The following is a 23,217-nucleotide window of genomic DNA, read 5'->3' on the forward strand; positions in this document are numbered from 1 at the left end:
CGTGAGAGGGTATTATATTCTTCTCGTTAACTTGAAGTATTGTTATGCACAACTTGGTAGGCTTATCATCTGTTTTACTTCTCTTTATTCTACTCACGTTTCTAGCCTGCTCTTAAGATAGTCTATACCGGTTGGCACTTCGATATGTTTTATGTTTTTATGATTTTATCATACTAAGTGTATTAATATTTGTGTGCGTGCCATGTTCCTTGTGTACACCATACGTGTTATACCATTTCGATGTATGCTTAACTAGAAATACAAGAATAATGTGCCTTTATGAAAGGGATTCAAATATAGGCTTGTAACTGCTTCTTTACAAAACAGTAGAAAAAATGGCTAATCAAGGAATGGGGAATAAATGTGTGAAAAATTAAAAAAAAAATTAAGGGCTCAAAAAAAAAAAAAAATGAAAAAGTAAAGGAACAAAGGAGATAGTAGCTAGTGTGTTGAAATGTACATTTTACATAAATAAGTAAAAATTAATACTCATAAAATTTTTTTTTTTTTTTTTTCTTCTTTTTTAAGATGAAGTACATGGATTGATTTAATATAAAATAATTTCACTTATATGAGAAAGGTGAAAATTCCAACAAGGAGTAAAATCTCAGTTTGCCCAATTATTCTATGATGTCTGTGTTTTCTTATCAATTTATTTATATGTATAAACACTTTCGCAATAAAAAATATTTAGTTAAAATAAAATTGTAAAATAGATTTAATTTAGAAAAAAAGAATAATTGTGTGGCAAAAATTTTCTTAATTGGGTGCTGGTAAAAAAAAAAAAAAATGTAATATTTTTATGACAAAACGCTCTTTTATATACAAAAAAAAAAAAAGTGTAAAGGATGAGGGAAAAAACATTGCAAGAGTTAAAAAGAAGAAAAAAAAGATGATTAAAAAATATATAACCAAAATTAATAAAAATTAATCATGCATGATGCCTCAAGTTAAGGTTAATCTATTTGAATTAAAAACAGTAAATGAGGTAAAATTGTTTTTTAAATAATTCTTTTTTTTTCTTTCTTATTTGTGTGTATGTATATATACATATATATTTATAACATGGTATATCACAGTACAAAAGTTAAAACATTTTGTAAACCTTTTTTATGTTATGACATTTTTCCTGCTTTTGTTCTTTTCCATCCTAAATATATTCTAACATAAGTATATATATAATTTTAGTATCTTTTCACAATTATCCCTTTGGTGTGGAATACAACTGTATTTATGCAGATAGTGAAACTCATTAACAAATTTTTTAACACAGGCCTAAGATCGTTTACAAATTTAAGCATATAAATTACTCCTCAAAAACTGAGACATTTTAGTGGGTAAGAAAGAGGGTTAGTTATGCAATTATTGTAACACACCTAAAAAATAATAACAGCAACTTTTAAAATCTTGGGGCTTTTCACTTTTTCAGCTGTTTCACATTGTGTTACCATAACATTTCTTTTCCATAACCAATCCACATTTTCTATCCATACATTCTTTCTTTCTTTATTTTTTTTAATGATGAAATGAAGGGATAGCTATAATTTTTATTATTCGAAAGAAGTAGACACTTTTCAAAGAGCCTACTCATCAAAAGTGTTTTATGTGTAGAATTGCTACTACGCAACCGAAAAATGCAATTAGTCAAGAGAAGTGTAACTCATGTTATCCTAAAATTACGTCACATTTGACAAGTCTCGAATTTTTTTTTTTGTAAATTTTGCCCATTCTTACAAACAGTTGTGCGGCAGTATTCGTTTAGAGGAAGTTGTATGAAGTGTCACCTGTTACAATACTTTTAGAGACATGCACTTGATAATTGCCCAGAATTTATATAACCTATAACGATTGCGAATTTGGAGAAGACAATTATGAAAAATTAAATCCCAGAACACGGAAAAAAAAAAAAAATACTTGTTTTACCCTGTTAGTATAGATTGAAAAGTAGAGGAACAGAAAATTGGGGTTATTCTTCCGCGTAAAGAGAATAAAATATTCTTGCATATTCGGATCCGTTTTTTTATTTATATTTTTATATCATATGATGATTTAATACTTCACTTTTTGTTTAGAGTATGCACCATTCCGTGAAACATTGTTTTTCCGATTAAAAATAAATTAACACACCCTAAGACGAAATTTAGTCAGAAAATTTAAATATAATATATATGTGTACATAGGAAGATGCATGTATATATATGTGAACATTTATTTATATATGAAAATATGTATGCATATTTCTGAACACGTTGGGTATTTTGTTTTTTCTTCTTTTGAAGAAAATTTTATTAATATCGATTAATAATTATAACAAAAATTAAAAGTGAATGAGGATATAAAAATGAAATCAGAAAAGGATGATCCATTTCATGAGGCAAAGCAGTATGAAAAAAAAAAAAAAAAGTATTCATTACATGTTCATATTTAAGCGCGTAAAGCGTCTTAAAATAGACCCGAAAATGATCGAACTCATTTAATAAAAAATATAAAAATGAACAATGCATTAGTTGCTAATTTTTCTCAGCGTTAACATTTTTTAAAAAAATTTGTAATATGCTTAAAGAGATACACAGAAGTTTATTAAAACTACAGTATATATGAATACAATACAAGTATATTATCTGGGTCTATTTCATAATTCCTTTTTAGCGAAGTCGATATTTCAGTACAGAAGTTGCAAAGCCTATATAAAAGCTGGAGTAGCATACCTGACAAAAATTCACTGTTAACACATTTAAACTTATGCAATATATCTGAATATATTATATGGCAAAAAAAAAAAAAAAAAAACAATAAACACTCGCTAACCTGTTTTTGCAAACGATACAAAATTTAGTGCTCATGCTTCATTTTACTTCATTTGCAATATTTTAACGTATAACAACGAATTCATAAACATAAGTTCGATTTTTTTTTCCTCTCAGATTGGCAAGGGAGAAATACGCCCTGATAAGTGAAGAAATAAAATATCTAAATGAAGATTTAGAAGATCTAGACAATTCAGTTAATGTTGTAAAAAAAAATTTATACAAATTTAATATTACCACGGAAGAATTGGAAAATCGTGCAAATTCTCTGAAAAATATTCGAACCGTTTTAAATGAGATAGCAAGCAGTTTGACTTATAAGGTTAGTGCAGCAGAGAATATATGCAACATAAACGATTCCCAAAAAAAAAATTTATGCTATGTACAACATTTATCGTTTCCTTTTTTATGGCAGGCTTTAAACTACAGTAGAAGCGTGAAGGGTGAATACGACGCTGTAATGCATTTTAACAAAAAAGATAGAAAAAGAAATACACATGAAATGAAGAATAAATGTTTAACATATAAATATGTATATTCCATTCTGCTAAATATGGAATAACGCCTTTTTACATAAATTTGAAGAAAAAAAAAATAAAATAAAAATCATAAAATGAACCTTTTATGTTAAATTCATATTATATTTATATGTACATTTCCAGGTTGCGATCAAAAGACAAGACAACGATTTGGACGAATTAGCTGAATCTGCAGAGAGACTGCACAATGCCGCTATTACAATTAACACAGAATTAAAAGATCAGCAAAAGTATAAAAAATATAAGAAGGAAATAATTTCATATTTTTTAAGATTTTTCTATTTTTATACATAACTTTTCTAATTACTCCCCTATCTCCACTGTTTTCTCATTCATGTAGGTTACTTGATGAATTAGAGAACGAAATGGATTACTCAAGTTAGCCAAAAAGAAAAAGGACATTTTTGTACATTTTACATATGCCACGAATACGTATATCTTTTTCTTATACATTAAAAGAATTTCATTTTATTTTATTCTCCTTACCCCCTGCTCGTTTATAGACGAAAAAATGAACTTTGTGATGAAAAGAATCGGAGATTATTTAAAAACGAATAGTAAGAAGAGATAAAAATGGGCCATTAGAAAAAATGAATAAATATATTTTCAATAAATAATACTTTAGCAGATCCTACTATTCACAGCATTGAAAAATAAAACATCTTACTCAATACAGCAAGCCGCATACCGATTTGTACATAATTCGTAATGGTAAATCTCCTGTTTTCCTTTTTCCTTTTCGCAGATCCGAAAGTGCTATCCCTAATAGTCTATCTTACACTTATTTCATTTTTTTTGCTATTTGTCCTTGTAGTCTCCTAACATTATTATTTGCTGAGCTGAAAATGCACGAAAACGTATGTGAGAATATATATACATATATGCACACATTTTTACGGATGCAGAAAATTTTTTCATGGTCATCAGGGACTAGGGATAAGTACCCCGTTTATAATTTTAAATAACTTATAAATTTACCAAACAATTTTACCAGTTAACTAAAAAAAAAATTTTTTTTTTTCCTTCAAAAATAAATATATACATGTGAGTACGTAACCAAAACAAGAATTTAATATTTTCCGGTTTACTTTGCACGCATATATATATATATATATATATATATATATATATATATATATATATATATATATATATATATATGTAGGAGCCTACACACCACCATAACAAATTGGGCGTGTGTTATTTCAATCTTTCCATGTCACATGCATCCACAAAAGATTGAAACCTTTTAAAAATTAATCATATTGACAAGGCACTTATTACTGAAAATTTTCTGACAACACAAATTTTTTTACAAAGTTGTACGTGCACGTATGTACGTACTTTTGTTGTATCCAAATAATAGTAGCGGGGTGTAGGTGGCGGGTGCACAAAGGTAATATGTTTGTTGGTTAAAATGTGGGAACAAATTTTATTAGATAACTCCAATAAATGTGGAGAAACAAATATGTAAGTGAACTACTCAAGTGATAAATATTTCCCTGTTTTCCAGGCTTATACAGTGCTTATACGAGTGTAGATACCCTGAAAAAGTATAAACACACGTGTACATTTACATATATGTAAACGTTAGCATAATGGGGAACATGTTCCCATTGACATATATTTACGATAAAAGTGCTTCCCAAATTTTTTGACATAGTATTTTTCACTTTTCAGTGCAGCACCTTTTAAATATTAGTTATGCTACAAGCTGTTCCATATTTAGAACGATAACAGTTTTTTTTTTTTTTTTGAACGTTTTTAGGGGAAATTTAACGGTTGTTGTTGTAGCTACCTTTGCCATGATTCAGGTTCTTATATGTATTTTTATACAAGCTATTCCCTCTTTTATTACCATTGTCATTGTTATTCTTACTGTTGTGTTTATTGGGCTTGTGGTGAACTACGTAAGCGCTATAACTGTTGTAACTTTCACGATTACGTTTGGCATTGCTGCGCTTTGAGCTGCTTGAAAAGTTATGATCGTGAGTATTTGCAATATTATGAGTATTCGCATAATCATGAGTATTTGTATAATCATGAGTATTTGTATGATTATCTTTACTTGCATGATTAGGTTTATTTGAATGTCTATCGTAAATATTGTGGAAATTGTTTTTATTGATATTAATATTAACATTTGATTTTATAATGGAATTATTAAGATGATCACTTGAGACATTCGAACATTTGTATAGACCTGGTCTGACACTATATACTTGCATATTATTGTTTCCTCTCGTACTCGCATTCATATCTTTATTTTTGTTATAGTGGCTACTTTTATTCTTATTATGGTAGTTTCTATTATCATAATTTCTATCTTCGTGATTGAAATAATCGTTGTTACTGCTGTTAGTAATATGTATATCCTTATTGTAATATTGTCTATTGCTATTTTGATCATTCACTTTATTTATATTGTTATATCTTCCACCTCGATCAATGAAATCAGTTTTGTTCTCAAGATTATTATTCCCTATATGAAGTTTATTTTTATAATCATAATAATTACTGTTATGAGCGGCTTCAATTTTATACCTTTTATTATTCGTGTGATAGTTATATTCATTTTCTAAATTGTATGTATCAAAATTTCGTTTCTGTTTATGACTTTGTGTATTGTCGTTAGATGCGTATTTTGTGAGGATTACCTTGCGTTTGAAGCTCTTATTATTATTGTTACTATTGTTATTGATGTTATTATTACTTTTGTCATCATGTTCATTTCTTAAATATTCATCATCTTCTTCTGTCCCGTGCACGTTGAAGGTATTGCTAATGTTTCCTCTATTTTTGTGGAGGTTGTAGAAGGTACTATCACCCCGTTCCTTCATGCATATGACTTGGCCATTTTCGCTGCGTCTTATATTTCCACCTCTGCTGCTAATTTCAGCGGGCTGCAAATTCACATTTGGCAAGGTATCCTTATCATTGTTACTGCTATATTTTTGTTCATTCGTTTTGGTGTCATATATACCCCATATATTTAGAGGATTTTTCAAATAAACAAAATAAGAGGGATCTAAATTCCTGTTGTATTCCCTTCTAGCATTGTGTGTATATTTTGCATAAATGTAAGGAGGATTTCCACATTTAAAATGATCATTTGAAAAACAATTTAAACAAGATAAACTTCTATATGGAGAATGAATATATTTTAACTCCCTTAAAACATTATTTACATTGGGTTTGAATGTCGTATATTGTATCCTTGTGTTGTGACATACATGATAGGTAACGTGCTTATTGCATATGAAACAATAAGTATTTTTACAAACATGTTTCGTTTTAGGTTCTCTATCACAATCATTGGATCCACAATTTTGACATACATACCTTTTTTCTTTATATAATTCAGTTAAAAAGTAAAAATGGAAAAACATATTTTCTGAATTAATATCTGAAAATTTTATAAGCCAAGTTTTTGTTTTTTCCTCAAACTCATTCACTACATGATCTAGCCTTGAATCGTCTGCACCAGTTTCAGCACAACCGTTCCCTGTATCTTTTAGCATGTCCCTTTGTTGGATGCACTCTTTAATTTTTTCCTCTGTATCTGTATGTTTGTTTTTATCTTCTTCTGTTTCTTTGTTACTTGTTTGATTGGATAAATTGTCATTATCATCTTCATTACTCGAAATGATTTCTTCATATTCTTTACCAATAGCACACTCACCATCTTGAACTTTTTGATTATATTTTTCTCCCTTTTGTGACAATTCCTTTCCCAAAATTACATCCATAAAATTGTCATAAGTACCTATACCCCCATTTTCAGAAACCACATTTGGGTCATAATAATATCTACTGCTTGCTTCATTTTGCCTGACTTTTTTATTTCTTTCCTGTGAAGCATATGATACTATACGATAAATTTTATCTTTTCTTAATTTTAATATAATATTTTCATTTTTATCCAGATTTTGTTCATTAAAAGAATCATGTTCATGATTTTCGGGACTATCAATTAAAATATTATCTCTTTTAAAATTTTTCAAAATATGGACACGAATTTTCTTTCTCACATTATCATAATCCTTGATTTGATTTTCACTTAATTCGCCTAGTAAATCAAAATTATCGCTTGTTCTTATTGCTTTCATTTCCAGGTTTATTATTGTATTTTCTTCACTGTCTATGTTATTGTTGAAGCTGTTATTCATACTGCTATGCATATTTCTACTGTTGTTTTTGTTATATTCCTCATCTTGATCAATTACCATGTCCTCCACATCATCTCTAACATTCCCAAACTCGTTGCATTCTACATTTGTATTTAAGCGAACATTTTCATCTGGGTTTATATTTATTGTAAAAAGGTTTTCCATTAACAGGTGTTTTAATGCTTCTTTATTTGTTTGCTTTATTTGTTCGCTTTATTTGTTTGCTTTATTTGTTTGCTTTATTTGTTTGCTATATTTGTCTGTTATATTTGTCTGCTTTCTGTTTACACCCTACAGTTGTTTATTCTGTGACGCCCGAGACATGTATGATAAACGTTTTATATATGGAACTTTATTTTCCCTATCCTCTATGAGCACTTTTGTTTGTTTTCTGTTAATTCTTCCCTTTAAGTAAGCTGTGTGTAATGATATCCATCAACCCTCGTTAGATAAAAATGTGCGCCAGGAGGTATGAATAATTCGTATTCAGTAATACAAGTGGTTTAATAACATAGGTACATATATGTGCATGTATATGTACCTAATATTGCGCCAATATTTGTTTTATTTCGAATTTTGCATGAGTTTCGACACCCTTAAGGCCTTTTTCTTTTTCCCTTTTTGAACTACAGAAAACAACGAAAAGCTAGAAAAGAGCCAATGTAATTTTATCAAATATATATAAGCTTGAACGAAATTGATCAAGCATAAACAAAATTAGCCAAATTGGGCAAAAATGGTTAAACTAGGCAAAACAGCAAAATTTAACAAAGTAGCGAAACTCAACAATGTAGCAAAATTCAACAAAATTTGCCAAACTTAAGCAAACAGTCTGATGTTATTCCAATTTCTATTCAGTTATCATATTTTAATCCCCGTTTAACGAAATTATTTATTCTTTTCCTTTTTCTCACAAACATTATATTAAAATGAGATAGCAAAACTTTTCAAGATTAAGTGAAGTGTTCATTTTTCCCGCTAATAACAAGAATTATTACATAGCACATATATGGGGAAGAAAGAAAGAAAGAAGGAAAGAAAAAAGAAAAAAAGAAAAAAAGAAAAAAAGAAAAAAAAGTGTACGTTATGAAATTAAAAAAAAAATTTCTTATAAAAATACGTAATTTGTAGAAGAAAAAGGAAAATGGGAAACAGGAATATAAAACACACAAGCTCACTTGACGTCCAAAAAAATAAAATAAAAAACAATGTAAATTAAATTGTTGAAAATGCCGTTTCTAATTTTCACAAAACAAGTGTCATATTACATGCATGTATATGAATTTGCTTATGGAAAAAGGTAAAAAACATTGGTAATAATATTAGAGGGAGTCAAATAAGAAAACCTTAAATAAAATAAAAAATATGAAACTAATAAAATGATACATATAAATATGCATATAGTCTTGTGTACTCGTACGTACATTTTTTTTTTGTGTATATTTAATATAACTCAAGAAATTTGTTCCTTGAAGCATAAGTCGTGTTCAGTGTCATAAAAACAGGGAAGGCAAAATAAGATATATTTTCCATACTTATCAATACAGGCATTAACAATTTTTACAAATTCATATGCAATGATAACCATATATTATATTTTCTAAGAAAAAAAAAAAAATAAAAATAAATAATAGTCCATTTAAGTAAATATTGCTAAAACTTTAAAAGAAATGATAACAAATAAGAGTGTGTATAGCTCCTCATTCTTGATTAGACACACACATTCTTACTATACATACATCAGTTTTGTAGTAAGGACAATAACGACATAGTTGTGTTGTTCAGAAATGAGAAGCAAAAAAAAAAAAAAATACATGTATTTTGTTGTGAATACATATTGTATGGGTATCCTTATTCATAAAAAATTAAAAGAACAAATTTTTGGAAAAAGGTTCTGTTAGTTCCCTTAAGTATGTGCTAGTGTTGTTTATCAGTTGGTACAAAACCTTATAAATTGTTTTACCTCCCATTTTTTTGTTGCTTATTATTACAAAAAATGGAAAAGAAGACAAATATGATAAGTTAAACATAAAAGAGTTTCATTTACCTCATTCTAAGCACCATTTGTTTTTGGTTTTTATTAAATCGGAAAAACAAATGAAACTGACCTTATAAAGATAACCTAAAAAGTATTCACCACACAGATCAATTGTGAGTATAGTGGCACATGTTTTATTAGTGCTTAATCTTTTTGCTTATGTTTGTATTATAACTTATTTTTCTCCAATTTTTCAAAATCCAACATTTTAAAAATTGAAATAATGTTAAGCATAACTATCTCCAAATTACTTCATACACTTGAAGAAGCTCTTAAAAAAGCTAAAAAGAAAATACATTCATCGGTGTATAGATATGTATATCATTCTTAAGTGTAAATTTCGTGAAAAAATTCAAGTGATAATATACTTAAATCTGCCATAGTATTTTCTTTATGACAAACAAAGAAAATATGAATTATAAGCCCCGTTCGAAAAATAAAAAAAAAAAAAATTGTATCATGTAAGGTAAGATGTGAAAAGGTGACCAACGCAAAAACAAAAATACGTTATATAGTTTAAAAAAAAAAGAAAGCGAACACACCCTTAGAGGATAAATGGTAATTGTCACATAAACATTCTGAATAAAAAGAAAGAAAAAAAAAAAAAAAAAAGCCTTTTGTAAGTTGCAATGGATCAGATATATTCACATGAATTACTGGCTAAAATATAGAGGAACAAACAGGGAATACTTACAGCTCCTTTTGGAGTGAACTGTTTGCATCATGATATTTGAAAGGAATTCTCAAGCACAAATCTTGCAAAGGAACATTTAATGTACTGTGGCTATAGCACATACACATGTAATGGATGTGTATGCCTGAACGGTTGTGCCAGTATGAACCAATACAAACGCAATTTATACCGACACAATATGCCCAACTTTATAAGCACAATGTTTTCTAACATACTAAAAAATGAATATTATTTTGTACTTAGTTTTAATTCTTATATATGTAAGTGGAAATAACCTCCAATTAAATGTTTATTGCAGAAAAGAGAATGATTTAAACAAAGCAAAGAAAACCTATTCTTATAACCCATTTGGTGGTAATATTAGGGATAAGAATATACATCATTTGAATTATGTACTTTATAAAAGACGAGTTTTATTCCATATACGAATTCCCAAAAAAAATTTACAGGAATATAACATAGTTAGTAATGATATACGTCATAAAAAAATTAAAGCGTTTTTGGAAAATAAGAAGACAAACAACTTGTGTTATTTACATATAAGTAATAACAATCATGGGATAAAAAAAAAAAGGACGAAAAACAAAACTTTGGAACTATTATTTGAAAAAAAAAAATGGATACAGCAACATTTTTATAATTTAAAATCATCCCTATTAGATAAATATAAAAACACGAAAATTATAACGAAGCTTTTTTTATCCTCCTCTTTACTCATGGTGATACTTAACATGATGGGAGTAAAACCAGAAGATATTGCATTACACGATAAAAGAATTTTAAGAGCTTTTGAATTTTACAGAATTATAACATCAGCATTGTTTTATGGTGATATATCACTATATGTATTAACAAATGTTTATATGTTATATTTACAAAGTCATGAATTGGAAAAATCTGTAGGCTCATCAGAAACACTATCTTTTTATTTGTCCCAAATTTCTATACTATCTATAATTTGCTCCTATTTAAAAAAGCCATTTTATTCGACAGCGTTATTGAAGTCCCTATTATTTGTGAACTGTATGCTAAATCCATATCAGAAATCTAATTTAATTTTTGGTATAAATATTTACAATATTTATTTACCCTATTTATCCATTTTTATTGATATTTTACATGCACAAGATTTAAAAGCTTCATTATCAGGCATATTGGGGGTAACCAGTGGGTCTATTTACTATATTCTGAATATTTATTCCTATGAAAAATTTAACAAAAAGTTTTTCATAATTCCTACGTTTTTAAAGAATTACCTTGATTCGTTAAGTACGAACGATGTGCTTTAGCTCATCTTCATAGAAGGATCTCTAAATCCCGCCTCCTTACACTTCAACTATGTTGATAATTATCCCACTTGAAATATGCAATAATAAATACAAAAAGAAAAAAAACGAAGATGTATATTCATAGCACATGAATGCAATAATTAAGCAGAGCTAAATTATAGATGAAACAAGCTGGATGGAGAGATACGACACAATATAGGGGGTGAAGGGGGTGCAAGATAGGAAAATTTTCCGCATCTTCCTAATTCAAGTGCTTACTTTATTCCACCTTTAATTATGGTAACAAATTTAGCCATTTTTTTCAGTAGTTTCTTTAGTTTTTTTATTTTTATTTTATTTTTATTTTTTTACGTAAACTTTTCATTTCTCTCCAATACCCTTTCAATAGCATGCACTCGGGACATGTGCACAAAAGTGGTACAACATGTCTTGAATCTCTTTTAGATTAAAATGTGTTACTATTAAACTTAAATGGTAAAAGACAAATTCGATGCTGCTCCATATCAACTTTGTTCTTAATATAAATATTTGAAGTAGCAGAATATATGTTATCACTCAAATGTGCTATCCTCTTTCTGATTAGAAAACATAGACCAATCACGTGGTTATAAAAAAAAACATTCCCAATTGTATCGTTATCAGTAGGGACCTTATTAGTTGTGCAATTTTTTTGAATAATTACATTAAATAATTGTTCATAATTAATGGCGTCTTCGAGACTTTTCAATGCATTTTTCAGTAAAAAAAATGTCAATTTGAATAAATTCTTATCGTTAATTAGTTTTACATATTTGTGATAAATCGAATCAACCAATAGGGATTTGCTTAAATTGTCCCAGTTCCCCAGAAGCATTTCATAATAATCGTAGTTGACGCACAATGTTAATTGATATTTATTTATAAATATTTCGTTCCTTATTCTGTTTATAGCTTCTTGTCCTACGTAGCAACCTTTGTCTTTGGTTAGATAATTTAGTTTATCATAGTTCAGATCAAAGGGAGACAAATCTTTGAATTTGAATATATCCCTATCCCCCTTTCTAGGCTCCTTATTTTGTTTAACGTCAATATACAAATACTCATTTGTGCTAATAACACTTGGGGTATTTACGTCATTTGTATTTTTCTGTATATTATCTATAAAGGGGGGACAATAGGAATATAAATTTTCCACAACCCCTAAGTTTAGTTTTATATAATCATACACAAACGTATCCGCAAGTTTTACCTTTTCTTCTTTTTCAAAGTTAAGAAGAATATGATAGGTATCATTTTTAAACTTACTATTAATTTCACTGTTGCTTTCGTTGGTTATATTGCTCGCAGTGACACTTACACATTTTTTAAGGATGCCTGTATTTTTGTTAATATTTTCATTTTCCTCCTTCTGTTCCTTCCCCCTTATTTCATATATTCTATATCCCAGTATATCATTTCTACCATCTTTGGAAAGGAATAATATGTCTAGGTTATTGGACAGCCTTTCGATATCGTTATTTGATAGTGATTGGATGGCACTATCATCAGATATAATTGTTGAATCCTTTGTGATGATCCTTCCACCTAGGACTGATACACCAGACACCAACTGGTGAACAGCTATGTTTGGAATTTCCCTAACATGAACGTCACATGAGAGTTTCCTCTTTTGTAGTATGTTTAGTAGAATTTTCAAAATATTCACATTACAGTCTATATAAAAGAGGCTAAATATGCTTTGTTCATGCATATACCTTATATTATATATGAAACAATCAAACAGTATTTTTCCATTGTTTTGCAAAAATAGGGAAGGAAGCCCTTTCGTCAATTTTTTATGTTCTAAACTAGGGTTATAAATTTGATACGTATTCGCATCAAGAGGATTGGATAATACATTCTTGGGAACATTCTTATATAAAATAAATTTTTTTTCTGTTATTATTTTGTTTAAATCGTTTGTTGTCAAACTTTGCAGAAATTTAAAAGAATCTGTTCCACAAATTTGAATGAGCGTCCTACTTTTCAATTTACAGATATGGTATTTATTCATTGAATTAAATTTCGTTTATTTGTTAAAGGTGGTGTGAGATTTCCCTGTCATATACCAAAACAAGTGTGATATCTTCTACTTCTTTATTCCTTTCTTTCTTTTCAACGAATGTTACGTTTATTCTTTATAAATAGCTTTCTTTTTACAGATGGGCCCAAAGCAGATCTCTCTCTCTCCTTTTTTTTTTTTTTTTTTTTTTTAAAAGCTTTGCAAGGAATGTGTTTTCCCTTTAAACAAGTGTAAAAAAAAAATTAGGAAAAATAAAAAAAAAAATAGAGAGTCAGAGTTAAGAACAAAGCCAAGAGGAATAATTTAATTTCGAAGTTACGTTTTTAAAATACGTCAAACTTGTAGCTCCATATTGGAAGTTTGCAGAAAAAATTGCTACAGATGATAGCACGTAGGTTCTCTTTGTTTTCCTCAAAGCATTTATATTTACCCATATTATATATATACTTTTGTATATACACACATGATCCATGCGCATGCATATATTTTCGGGTATAAAAAATGGGCAAGGAATTGTACAACGTGAATTAAAGTGGCTACTTTTTAGAGGTAAAATGTAACAAAAACAGACTAATTTATATATATATATATATTTTTTCATTGATACAAAAAAAAGCAAAATTACGAAAAAAAATTAGGGCAAAAATAGAGTTTAAAAATAACGATAAAAAGGGTGTATCATGTACACTATAAAATGACAACATGAACAATTTTGCCTCATTGTTCATGCTATGTCAAAAATTTGTTAGTTCTGCATCTCGATGATTTTAATAACCCCTTGCACATTCTCTTAAAATATGCCATTCTAACTTAATTGTTACTTTTCTTTCTTTTTTTTTTTCTCCAAGTTCCCCTTGCGAATATGCAAGTTATTTCTCATCACATGAACATTCCCCCTGTTTGCATGCATTTTTGTAGACCCTTCTACTTCTGTCATGTTGCAATTATTGCTATGATAACCCTGCATGGAAGCTACATCATCTGAATTGTTGAAGCAGAAATTGTTGAATTTTTTATTTTGCGGAATTATTACAGAATTAATCGTGGTTAAACTTTTTTTACACTTTTGTAAAAAATTATTTAACAGTCCAATGTTCATTTTTTTAAAAAAGGGGTTATCCGAAATGACAATATTTTTTAAATAATTTAATTCACATAAATGATTGAGAACTTCTGTGTTCATAATAAAATTATTTTGAATATATAATTGTTTTAATGAAGTCATATATATTATATCCTCTTGAACATGTGTTAATTTATTATTATTTAATCGTAACTCTTGTACATTTGCAAAATGAAAACCAAAACAAAATTGTCTAATTTTATTAAAAGAAAGTGAAATTTTTTTCAAGTGAATCATCTGTTTTGACGGTTTTGCAAAAGTTTCAATAAGATTGTTCTTTAAAATTAATGTCTCCAAATTTTTGAGTTTTGCCAAATTGGGAACTTTTTCTATTTCATTATATGCTAATATTAATGTTTTTAAATTTATTAGTTCACATACTCCATCCATAATTTTAATTTTATTGTTAGACAAATTTAAATATGTTAAGTTACTTATATTATTTAAGTAATTTATGTTATCTATTAAATTGTTCTGTAATATAATTTGATGTAAATTTAAATTCATTTCAACCATTGACAAGTCTTTTAATTTATTTTCACTCAAATCAATTTTCTGTAAATTTTTCATTTGATATAATTCTTCACATTCTTCAATATTTCTGTTTTTCAAAATTAGTTCTTTGCAATTTGATATATCTCCATTTCTAATCATGGAAGATATTTTTAATATCGTTAATTTTTTTATTTCTTCTTCCTCAGTTTTTTTTTTTTCACACGATAGCTTTTCCATTTTGCTGCCATATAAAGAGTATGCACACTTAGGTGTGATTTATAAAAATGCCTTTTGGCGCAACTGAAAATACTCAATGTTTTTTGCTATGCCTGGGAATAAATCTCCTATGCCACTTCATGAAAGATGGACACGTAGGTAGATATACAAGTGGAGAAAAGTAAATAGAGCTACAAGTAGGAGAGATAGCAAAAAAGACATTCAAAAGAATATTCAAAAAAACCTTCAAAGGAACATTCAAAAAAACCTTCAAAGGAACATTCAAAAAAACCTTCAAAGGAACCTTCAAAAGAATATTCAAAAAAACCTTCAAAGGAACATTCAAACAAAAATGTACAAATTCAAACCTCCCATTTTAGAACACCCTTTATATTATATCACAAATAAATGGAAAACTTTTTAAATATGCTCATTTTTGTTCTACAAAAAAAGGAATGTAAATCTTTCTGATGTTTCTGTTTAAACTGATAAAAAAAGCATATATAACGTTTTAATTTGTCATATAAAAAAGGCTTCGAAAAAGATACAGGGGTTATAGTTCCGGATTTATCATCAAACCAAAAATTGTTAAAAGAGCAGTATTAGCCCCTTTTTGTTTTTGCAAAGTAGGGTATTCAAAATGTTGAGGTTTAAAATTTTTTAAGAAAATATATGCAATTATTTTCCGCTAAATATAGTGGGATAAAGGGGACATAAAAAAAGAAAAATTCACATCCTTTTTGTTTTAATTTTCCCACTATAATATTGTTACATTTTTTATTTTTTGTGACAATGTAGAAAATCTTTAAAAGAACTGTGTTTTTGTTGGTTAACAAAAAAAAAAAAAAAAAAGCAAAAATTAAAAAAAAATAAATTTGAAGTAGGCATATCTGCAAAGTGTGAAATACAGAGCTATGACAAAAAAGATAATTGTGAAAACAAACACAAAATCAGTAACAGCTCATGTAGATGAAAAACCCTAAATGGAAAACACAAAAAAATATAAACCAATATGTTAATTACAGAAAAAATACATCAATGGGGAAATAGGACAAGTCAAATGAAAAAAAAAAAAAAAAAAAAAAAAAAAAAAAAAAAAATTGCTACGCCACTCGATCCTTTTATTTTTTCATTCATACATATTTTTTCAACCCAAAGGCATCGGGGTAAACCAAAAAATTTGCAGGAAAAAAAAAAAAAAAAGGATTTATATATGACAGACAAACGTATATGCATAATTATACGCGTATAATACATAAATATGTATAATAATATTTATGTGGCATATAATAACATATTTAACACCTGTATAAGTGGTGACATGAAATTAACTTAACAATGGAGAGGCTAAAATTGTATTCGAGCATACGAAATATAGTGATAACTTCCGGACTTATGTTTGTGCATATTTTGGACGGCTAACTTATGATTCTTAGCCATTTCGGGATTATTTTTCATTTCCAACATTTTATGTTCGGCTTTTTCAATGATTTTCTTTTTCATGGCCTTCCTTCTCTTAAAAATATTTTTCAATCTTCGAATTCCCTTAAGTGATAAGAATTTTTTCCACATATTCTTAAAAACACCTTTGAGTGCCATATCAACCCTTTGTATAACTTTGAATTCAGATTTTAAAACATTCCATATGGCTAACCCAGCCATAGGTGCAAATAAGTAGGGGCCGATAGATGCAAAGAGTCCAACAGAAAAAACACTTTTCATACAAGATTGTGTTGAATTAGTTAAAGTTGCCTTAACAGCTTGTTGTATACAGACTTGCTTAGGTGGTGGGATAGTTGAAGTGTAACAACTAGTAGCAGGTCCCATTCCAATATCGGTGGCATGTTGGCTGATGTCCATTGCACTGAGTAAAGTATATGCAGATAATGTTCCTAACGTCATAAATCCTAATATTTCTTTCATTCTACTTTTTTCTCTTTCCTTTTGCCATTTTCCAATGAAATGTCCAAAATATGGAGCTTGCATGTAAAACATTTGACTTAAATATGGTAACTGCATCTCATTAAAAATTATTTTTGTTAATTTAAGGGAAAATGCAGATGATAAAGATACTCCATTTTTCATAGCCTTTAATTCTTTTTTCATAGATTTTGGTAGTAAGACATCGAAATAATGTAATACAGCATCACCTCCAAGTATCATTTTAAAATTGTTTACAAAATTTTGATCATCAATTTTGTTGCCAAATGCATTTTTAGAAAATTTGGATTCATATTCATGTAAACTCTCAGGATTTTTCAAATGTTGTAATGCAAAAGTTGAAATTGTTTTCCATAAAGCAGAACAGTGATCAGCACACATAGAATTTTGTAGTTCTTTCATTCTATCTTCATGATTTAATTGGGCATATGCTGGATTTATAGCTATCATTCCAGGATTTCTAGCCACACTAAATGGTTCTCTTAAGCGCTTTTCTGAGCCAATTTGAACAACATGATCAACAATCTCGATAAAGGCTTCATTAATTAACCATGATTCATCTTCATTACGTAAAAGTTTATGTAATTCTGCAACTTTTTCTAGTAGTATCATTGCTTTTTTCATATTAATAGTTGCTCCAAACCAGATGGCATGTTCTACTTTAAAGCTCGGTTTTCTTAAAAGCATATTTCCAAGAGAAACAATTTTTTTGAAAATTTTTCGAAAAACAGTTTGTTTAGTTGGTTTAACTGTTCTTGAAAACATGATACTATCTTCGATATTACTTTCTAGTAAATATTTACTATCTTCGACTACTTTGTACACAAAACTATCTCTATTATATGGGGTATCAGAAAGATCTAGCCATATTCCTAAGGCTTTTGCAAATTCTTTGTTTATATAATGATCCCATTTATCATTTTGATTAAAAATCAATTTATTTTCTTGTTTTTCACTTTCTTTTTCTTCATTTAATTCATTTTGCTCTTTCATTAATTTCTCGCTTTCTGTTTCTTGTTCATCCAAATTTTCTTTACTATTGTTTATCTCATTTAATTCTTTCTCAATTGAGTTTTCCATTTTTTGATTTTCAATTTTTTCTTTTTTGTATTCTTCGAAACCTTTGGAAAACCAGGTAGACATTAAATTATCAGCATATTTAGGAAAACCGCCTTCATTAAATACTTGTCTTGCAAGCTCAGCGTTACGATGTTGATAAAAGGTTAAATTTTTTGGCATATATTTTGCGTTTTGAATAATCTGTGTCGATGCAATTGAATGTGTTGTGAAGCGAATGGTGGTCAATATATTTTCTAATAAATGTGTAGGAATATGCTGCAAAAGTTTCATTTTGGCTAGCGAAATCAGTAACTTTTTTTTTAATATTCCCTTTTTCAGGGTTACTACAAGTTTTCTAAGTTTATGAGGTATTAAAGCAGATGTTGAGGTTGCAAGTTTCTCAGACAGAGTAGCTTTCATCATTTTCTTCTTTTCATTGTAATAACTTTTAACTGGATCTTTTTTCGAAAAAGATGACATTATGAATAAATTAACATAAAATAAATTTTCATTTTTAGCTATATTATTTAAACTCTCTAAACTATTTCCTCGTACAATAATTTTTAATGGAGAATTAGTTAACTTTTGTAATTCTTCCAATGTTTTTTTCATTGAATCTAAATTAGATTTGGGTGTTTTTGACAGAACACTATTTAAATACAAGTGATGACGCACAGAAGATACATCGTTTAGAAATGCTTTTCTAATATTTTCATTTTTCCTAAAAATCTTGGCATATCTATCAACCAAAGAATAAAATACTAATAAGGCTTTACTTCTGGCATTGTACTTAGCATCAATTTTGATTAATTTATCTTTTAAATATTTACCTCTCTTTATAAATTCATCATACACATATTTGGTTCTACGTTTTTTACTTCGTCCCTTTGTTACTCCTTGAATATTTATTAATTCCCTATTATCATACCAAAATAGATATTTGTAAAAATCTGAGTACAAATTCTGTTCAAAAATAAGACTTATGTAACTTGGATTTGGTTCTCCATGATTCGAAGTATTTTCTATTTCAGCAAAAGTCCGTAACATATCAAAAGCTCTTTTTAAGCTTTTCTGATTTTGTTTATCTCCAAAATCCGTTTTCAATATTTTAGGATTATACAAAGATGATTTTTCAAAATCACAATTTAATGCATTTTTGGCATCATCCCTTGGACACACTTGTGAAAATATCCTTACTGCATTATGTGCAAAAGAAACAGAATTTTCAAATCCATATGCCGAACTATTATTGAACACTTTTTGAATTTCGTGTACATTTATTAACGTATATGCATTTAAAATCAATTCTAACAAATCACACGATATTTTCCTTTCTCCAACATATGTACTATATCTCCCTGGTCTGGATTCGATCGGGATAAAAGTTATATCTTTGTTAAAAATTCCTTTCGGTTTGTAATAAACATTACAAATTTCGTTATACATAAAGAAAGTATAATCCGAGTTAGCCATGAGCATTGTTTCTAATGAATAAAAAGGTTTCAATCCTCTGACAAAATAATGATTGTAGGAAAGATAAGCTAATGATAGCATTAGCAAATGACCCATTAAATATATGTTAGAAGAAGACGCTATATATATTTCATAATTTAACCCTATAGAAGAAGATGCAAGTTTGTTATATTTTTTCCTTATTGGTTCTATTAATTCTCCCAAAGCTAAATTATGAAAGTATAATCTTTCTAACTGGTTTACCCCTGGATTGTTAATAAATACATGACAAAGATATTGTCTCAAAATTTTATTATATTTCATACTTAAGGGTTGTGCCTCAGCATTTCTGAATGAATTGGCATCTTTAATGAAATTTTTGTCTTCATATGAATCTTTGCTAAAGTTTGTATTTTTTCTATTTAAAGAAGTGTAAATTGTATTTAACAAGTTATTAAAATTGTTAGATTCTACTATTTTTCTTTTTTGTAATTGAGAAATCATTTCACTTCTTAATTCTTCTAAAGCTCTAGAATATTCAAAGGACAAATTCAGATAATCACCTTTTTTTTGTAAGGGTTCATTTAGACGACAGTATTTATCAACTTCTTCTGAAAATTTGGGTCCTATCATTTTTTGTAACTCTATTTCATTTGAGCTTAAGGTATTTCTTTTGTCTAAATTCATATAATTTGAAAAATGATAATATACGGGACCTTTCTGTCCTTTGTGTTTTACATTTAGACCTTCTTCTGTAATGTCATCAGATCCTTCCAAATTTGACATTTTTTCTTTAATTAGCATATCTTGTCCATTATCTACATAAAACACATTTAATGAATCTGCATCTGATTCACTAGAATCAGAATCATTTCCTGAAGATTTATTACTTCCTGTTTTCCCCTTTCCCATATTATTTCTAGAATATTCTCCTTTATTCAATTTGTCCTCAATTTCCTTAGCCCGATTCTTAGCATATGTATTATCATGAACAATAGTATGTATCGATCCACTGCTATTATCACTATTATATCCTGAGTTGTATGCTCCATGGTTTCCCATTTTTTTCCCCGTCAACCTAGGAACATCATTATCATTACCTTTTCTTCTGTCCCAATTATCACTATCTCTTTCATCTGATGACAAAATTTCTTTATTCTTCGATGACCATCTTTTAGGACTATCTACATTTATTTCATATTCAGAATCGCTAGAATTATAATCAGTATCTTTATTATGCTCAGAAGTTCTACGTCTCTCACCTGGTTTTCTATATACCCGTCTTTTATTTCTTATTCTATCTTCTATATCATCATTATCATCTGAACTATTGCTGCTCGATTTTTTATCATTAGGATCCTTCCCTCCGTGTTGCACGTTGTAAATTAATGGATTATTATTACCATATCCATTATAACCCCCTTCCTCTTTGTTGACAGGTCTTAATCCACGAATGTAATCCATGTGTGACATATTGTTTTTTCCATTATTATCCATAGAATATGCGCCTGTTCCATTTGCATTTCCAGTATAGTTCTCTCCATTCATTCCATTTGAGTCATTTCCCCAATTTTTTCTTTGTCCACTACCATTTTTTCCACTATCTAAAGAATAAGTTGAGGATCCATTTCCTTCATTGCTATCAGGGTGTTTAACATAATAAGGTGTTCTATGCGTTCCATTCGTTCCATGCGTTCCATTCGTTCCATGCGTTCCATTCGTTCCATGCGTTCCATGTGTTCCATCCGTTCCATCCGTTCCATCTGTTCCATCCGTTCCATGTGTTTCATAGTCCCCTTTTTGATATGAATTATTACTTTTATTTGATTCTTCTCCACCTAGTCCTGTTCCTTTTTTTCCTTTTCCATTATTTCCACTATCTATATCATACGTTGTCTGATCAATCTCTTTATTTCCATAAAATCTGCCGTTTCCTCCATCTACTCCAATCCCATTGCCTTTCCTGTGTCCTCCTTGCATTCCTGAGTCTCCTCCATTTTCACCATTCTGTACAGAATAATTACCCGGTCCATTCCAATAGCCATTAGATCCATTTGTAGTACCATTTCCGATATTGTTTCCATCAATATATGGAAAGTCTCCTATGTATTTGTTTCCATACTTATCTCCTCTATGATCTTGAAGGTTTATATGTGCTTCTGATTTATACATTGGGTTTTCTCCTTCACCACTTCCAAAACTTTTCCCCCCAGCTCCGCCATATTGACCATACCAATTCCCGTCAGATCCACCATAAGGTCCCAAATTTTCCCCATTAGTTTCGCCATATTTCCCATACCCATTCCCGTTGGCATCATGTCCATAAGGATTTGCGTTAGGATTTTCCCCATGGGGTTCCTTACCAATTAAATTATATGGCCCATTTCCGAGCTCATCATAAACCCCGTTGATTCCATTTTTTGTAGTTAGTTTTGGTGGATTACGTTTATTTTCCGAAAGTTCATACTTTGTGTGAGATGGAGATGTATATCCATCATCCTGATCTCCAATTTTGTTTTGTCCCCTTTTGGCTCTCTTCGCATCAGCCCTTCTTTGATTGTTTATCTTTTCTTCCTCTTCTTCTTCTTGTTTTCTAATTTGATCATATTCATTTCTTAATTTTTCTTCTTGATTTGTGTTCGTACCAGAATTTCCATTCTGTCCATTATTTGCATTAGCATCATTAGAAGACATGTTAATATGAATTCCATTTCGATTTGTTCCATTAGAGTTATCTGAACCCAATCCACCCCCGGACCCTTTATTGAATCCTGTTGATGAATTCTCCCCTGCAGAGTCTGGGGTCCCATGGGTTCCTTTATTGGCACCCATACCCGATTTCCCCTTTTTTTTACTTCCATTTAGTTCATTATCGACTTCATCTTCTTCCTGATCTTGTCCAGGCATATAAAAAATAACTTTGGTTTTTTTTTGGGGAGTATATGTTGGGCTTTGTGTTTTCACATATTGGTTTCCATTTCTTACATTTCTACTTGCTTGTTCTGAACTTTTAGAATTAATACACGCATATATTAGTAAAATTAAAAAAATATTTTTTAACATTTTACTTTTCTTTTATAATAATAGAAACGCATACAAATGGAAAAGATGAAGAAAAAAAAAAAAAAATGAATAGAATAAAATAAAATATAACGGAGGTTAAGTTACAAAAATATAACTAACAACAATAAAATGTTCTGTTAAGCATGAGAAAGTGGGTTCCGTTTATCTTTGGGAGCGGTGAAAATTTACATCATTAATTTTTTGCACATTGGAAACATTATAAGGAATCCTATACCTATACATATAATTTCCCCAATTCTGTGCAATAGAGTAAAATTATTTCACTGTGTC

At 28.9% G+C, this 23,217-nt stretch overlaps 6 protein-coding genes across 6 annotated transcripts; 2 read left to right on the forward strand and 4 right to left on the reverse strand.

The window, feature by feature from the left end:
• Positions 1 to 2,341: 2,341 nt before the first annotated feature.
• PGO_125600 (hypothetical protein, conserved) lies at positions 2,342 to 4,168 on the forward strand (the record flags this gene model as incomplete). The annotated part of the gene is made up of 8 exons (XM_028689350.1): positions 2,342 to 2,382; positions 2,650 to 2,724; positions 2,925 to 3,129; positions 3,223 to 3,264; positions 3,470 to 3,576; positions 3,687 to 3,724; positions 3,850 to 3,903; positions 4,092 to 4,168. 8 exons carry the CDS (start codon positions 2,342 to 2,344, stop codon positions 4,166 to 4,168), a joined length of 639 nt encoding a protein of 212 aa, XP_028545151.1.
• Positions 4,169 to 5,121: 953 nt separating this feature from the next.
• On the reverse strand, positions 5,122 to 7,680 carry PGO_125610 (hypothetical protein, conserved; the record flags this gene model as incomplete). The annotated part of the gene is made up of 1 exon (XM_028689351.1): positions 5,122 to 7,680. One exon carries the CDS (start codon positions 7,678 to 7,680, stop codon positions 5,122 to 5,124), a length of 2,559 nt encoding a protein of 852 aa, XP_028545152.1.
• A 2,788-nt stretch (positions 7,681 to 10,468) lies between these two features.
• Positions 10,469 to 11,536, forward strand: PGO_125620 (hypothetical protein, conserved; the record flags this gene model as incomplete). The annotated part of the gene is made up of 1 exon (XM_028689352.1): positions 10,469 to 11,536. One exon carries the CDS (start codon positions 10,469 to 10,471, stop codon positions 11,534 to 11,536), a length of 1,068 nt encoding a protein of 355 aa, XP_028545153.1.
• A 445-nt stretch (positions 11,537 to 11,981) lies between these two features.
• Positions 11,982 to 13,568, reverse strand: PGO_125630 (aminomethyl transferase domain containing protein; the record flags this gene model as incomplete). The annotated part of the gene is made up of 1 exon (XM_028689353.1): positions 11,982 to 13,568. One exon carries the CDS (start codon positions 13,566 to 13,568, stop codon positions 11,982 to 11,984), a length of 1,587 nt encoding a protein of 528 aa, XP_028545154.1.
• An 826-nt stretch (positions 13,569 to 14,394) lies between these two features.
• PGO_125640 (hypothetical protein, conserved) lies at positions 14,395 to 15,432 on the reverse strand (the record flags this gene model as incomplete). Its single annotated transcript, XM_028689354.1, has 1 exon — positions 14,395 to 15,432. One exon carries the CDS (start codon positions 15,430 to 15,432, stop codon positions 14,395 to 14,397), a length of 1,038 nt encoding a protein of 345 aa, XP_028545155.1.
• Positions 15,433 to 16,758: 1,326 nt separating this feature from the next.
• On the reverse strand, positions 16,759 to 22,926 carry PGO_125650 (rhoptry neck protein 2; the record flags this gene model as incomplete). The annotated part of the gene is made up of 1 exon (XM_028689355.1): positions 16,759 to 22,926. One exon carries the CDS (start codon positions 22,924 to 22,926, stop codon positions 16,759 to 16,761), a length of 6,168 nt encoding a protein of 2,055 aa, XP_028545156.1.
• Between the last annotated feature and the right edge of the window lie 291 nt (positions 22,927 to 23,217).

This window comes from Plasmodium gonderi (genome assembly GCF_002157705.1).
Source record: "Plasmodium gonderi DNA, contig: Chr12, whole genome shotgun sequence".
Classification (NCBI taxonomy): domain Eukaryota; phylum Apicomplexa; class Aconoidasida; order Haemosporida; family Plasmodiidae; genus Plasmodium; species Plasmodium gonderi.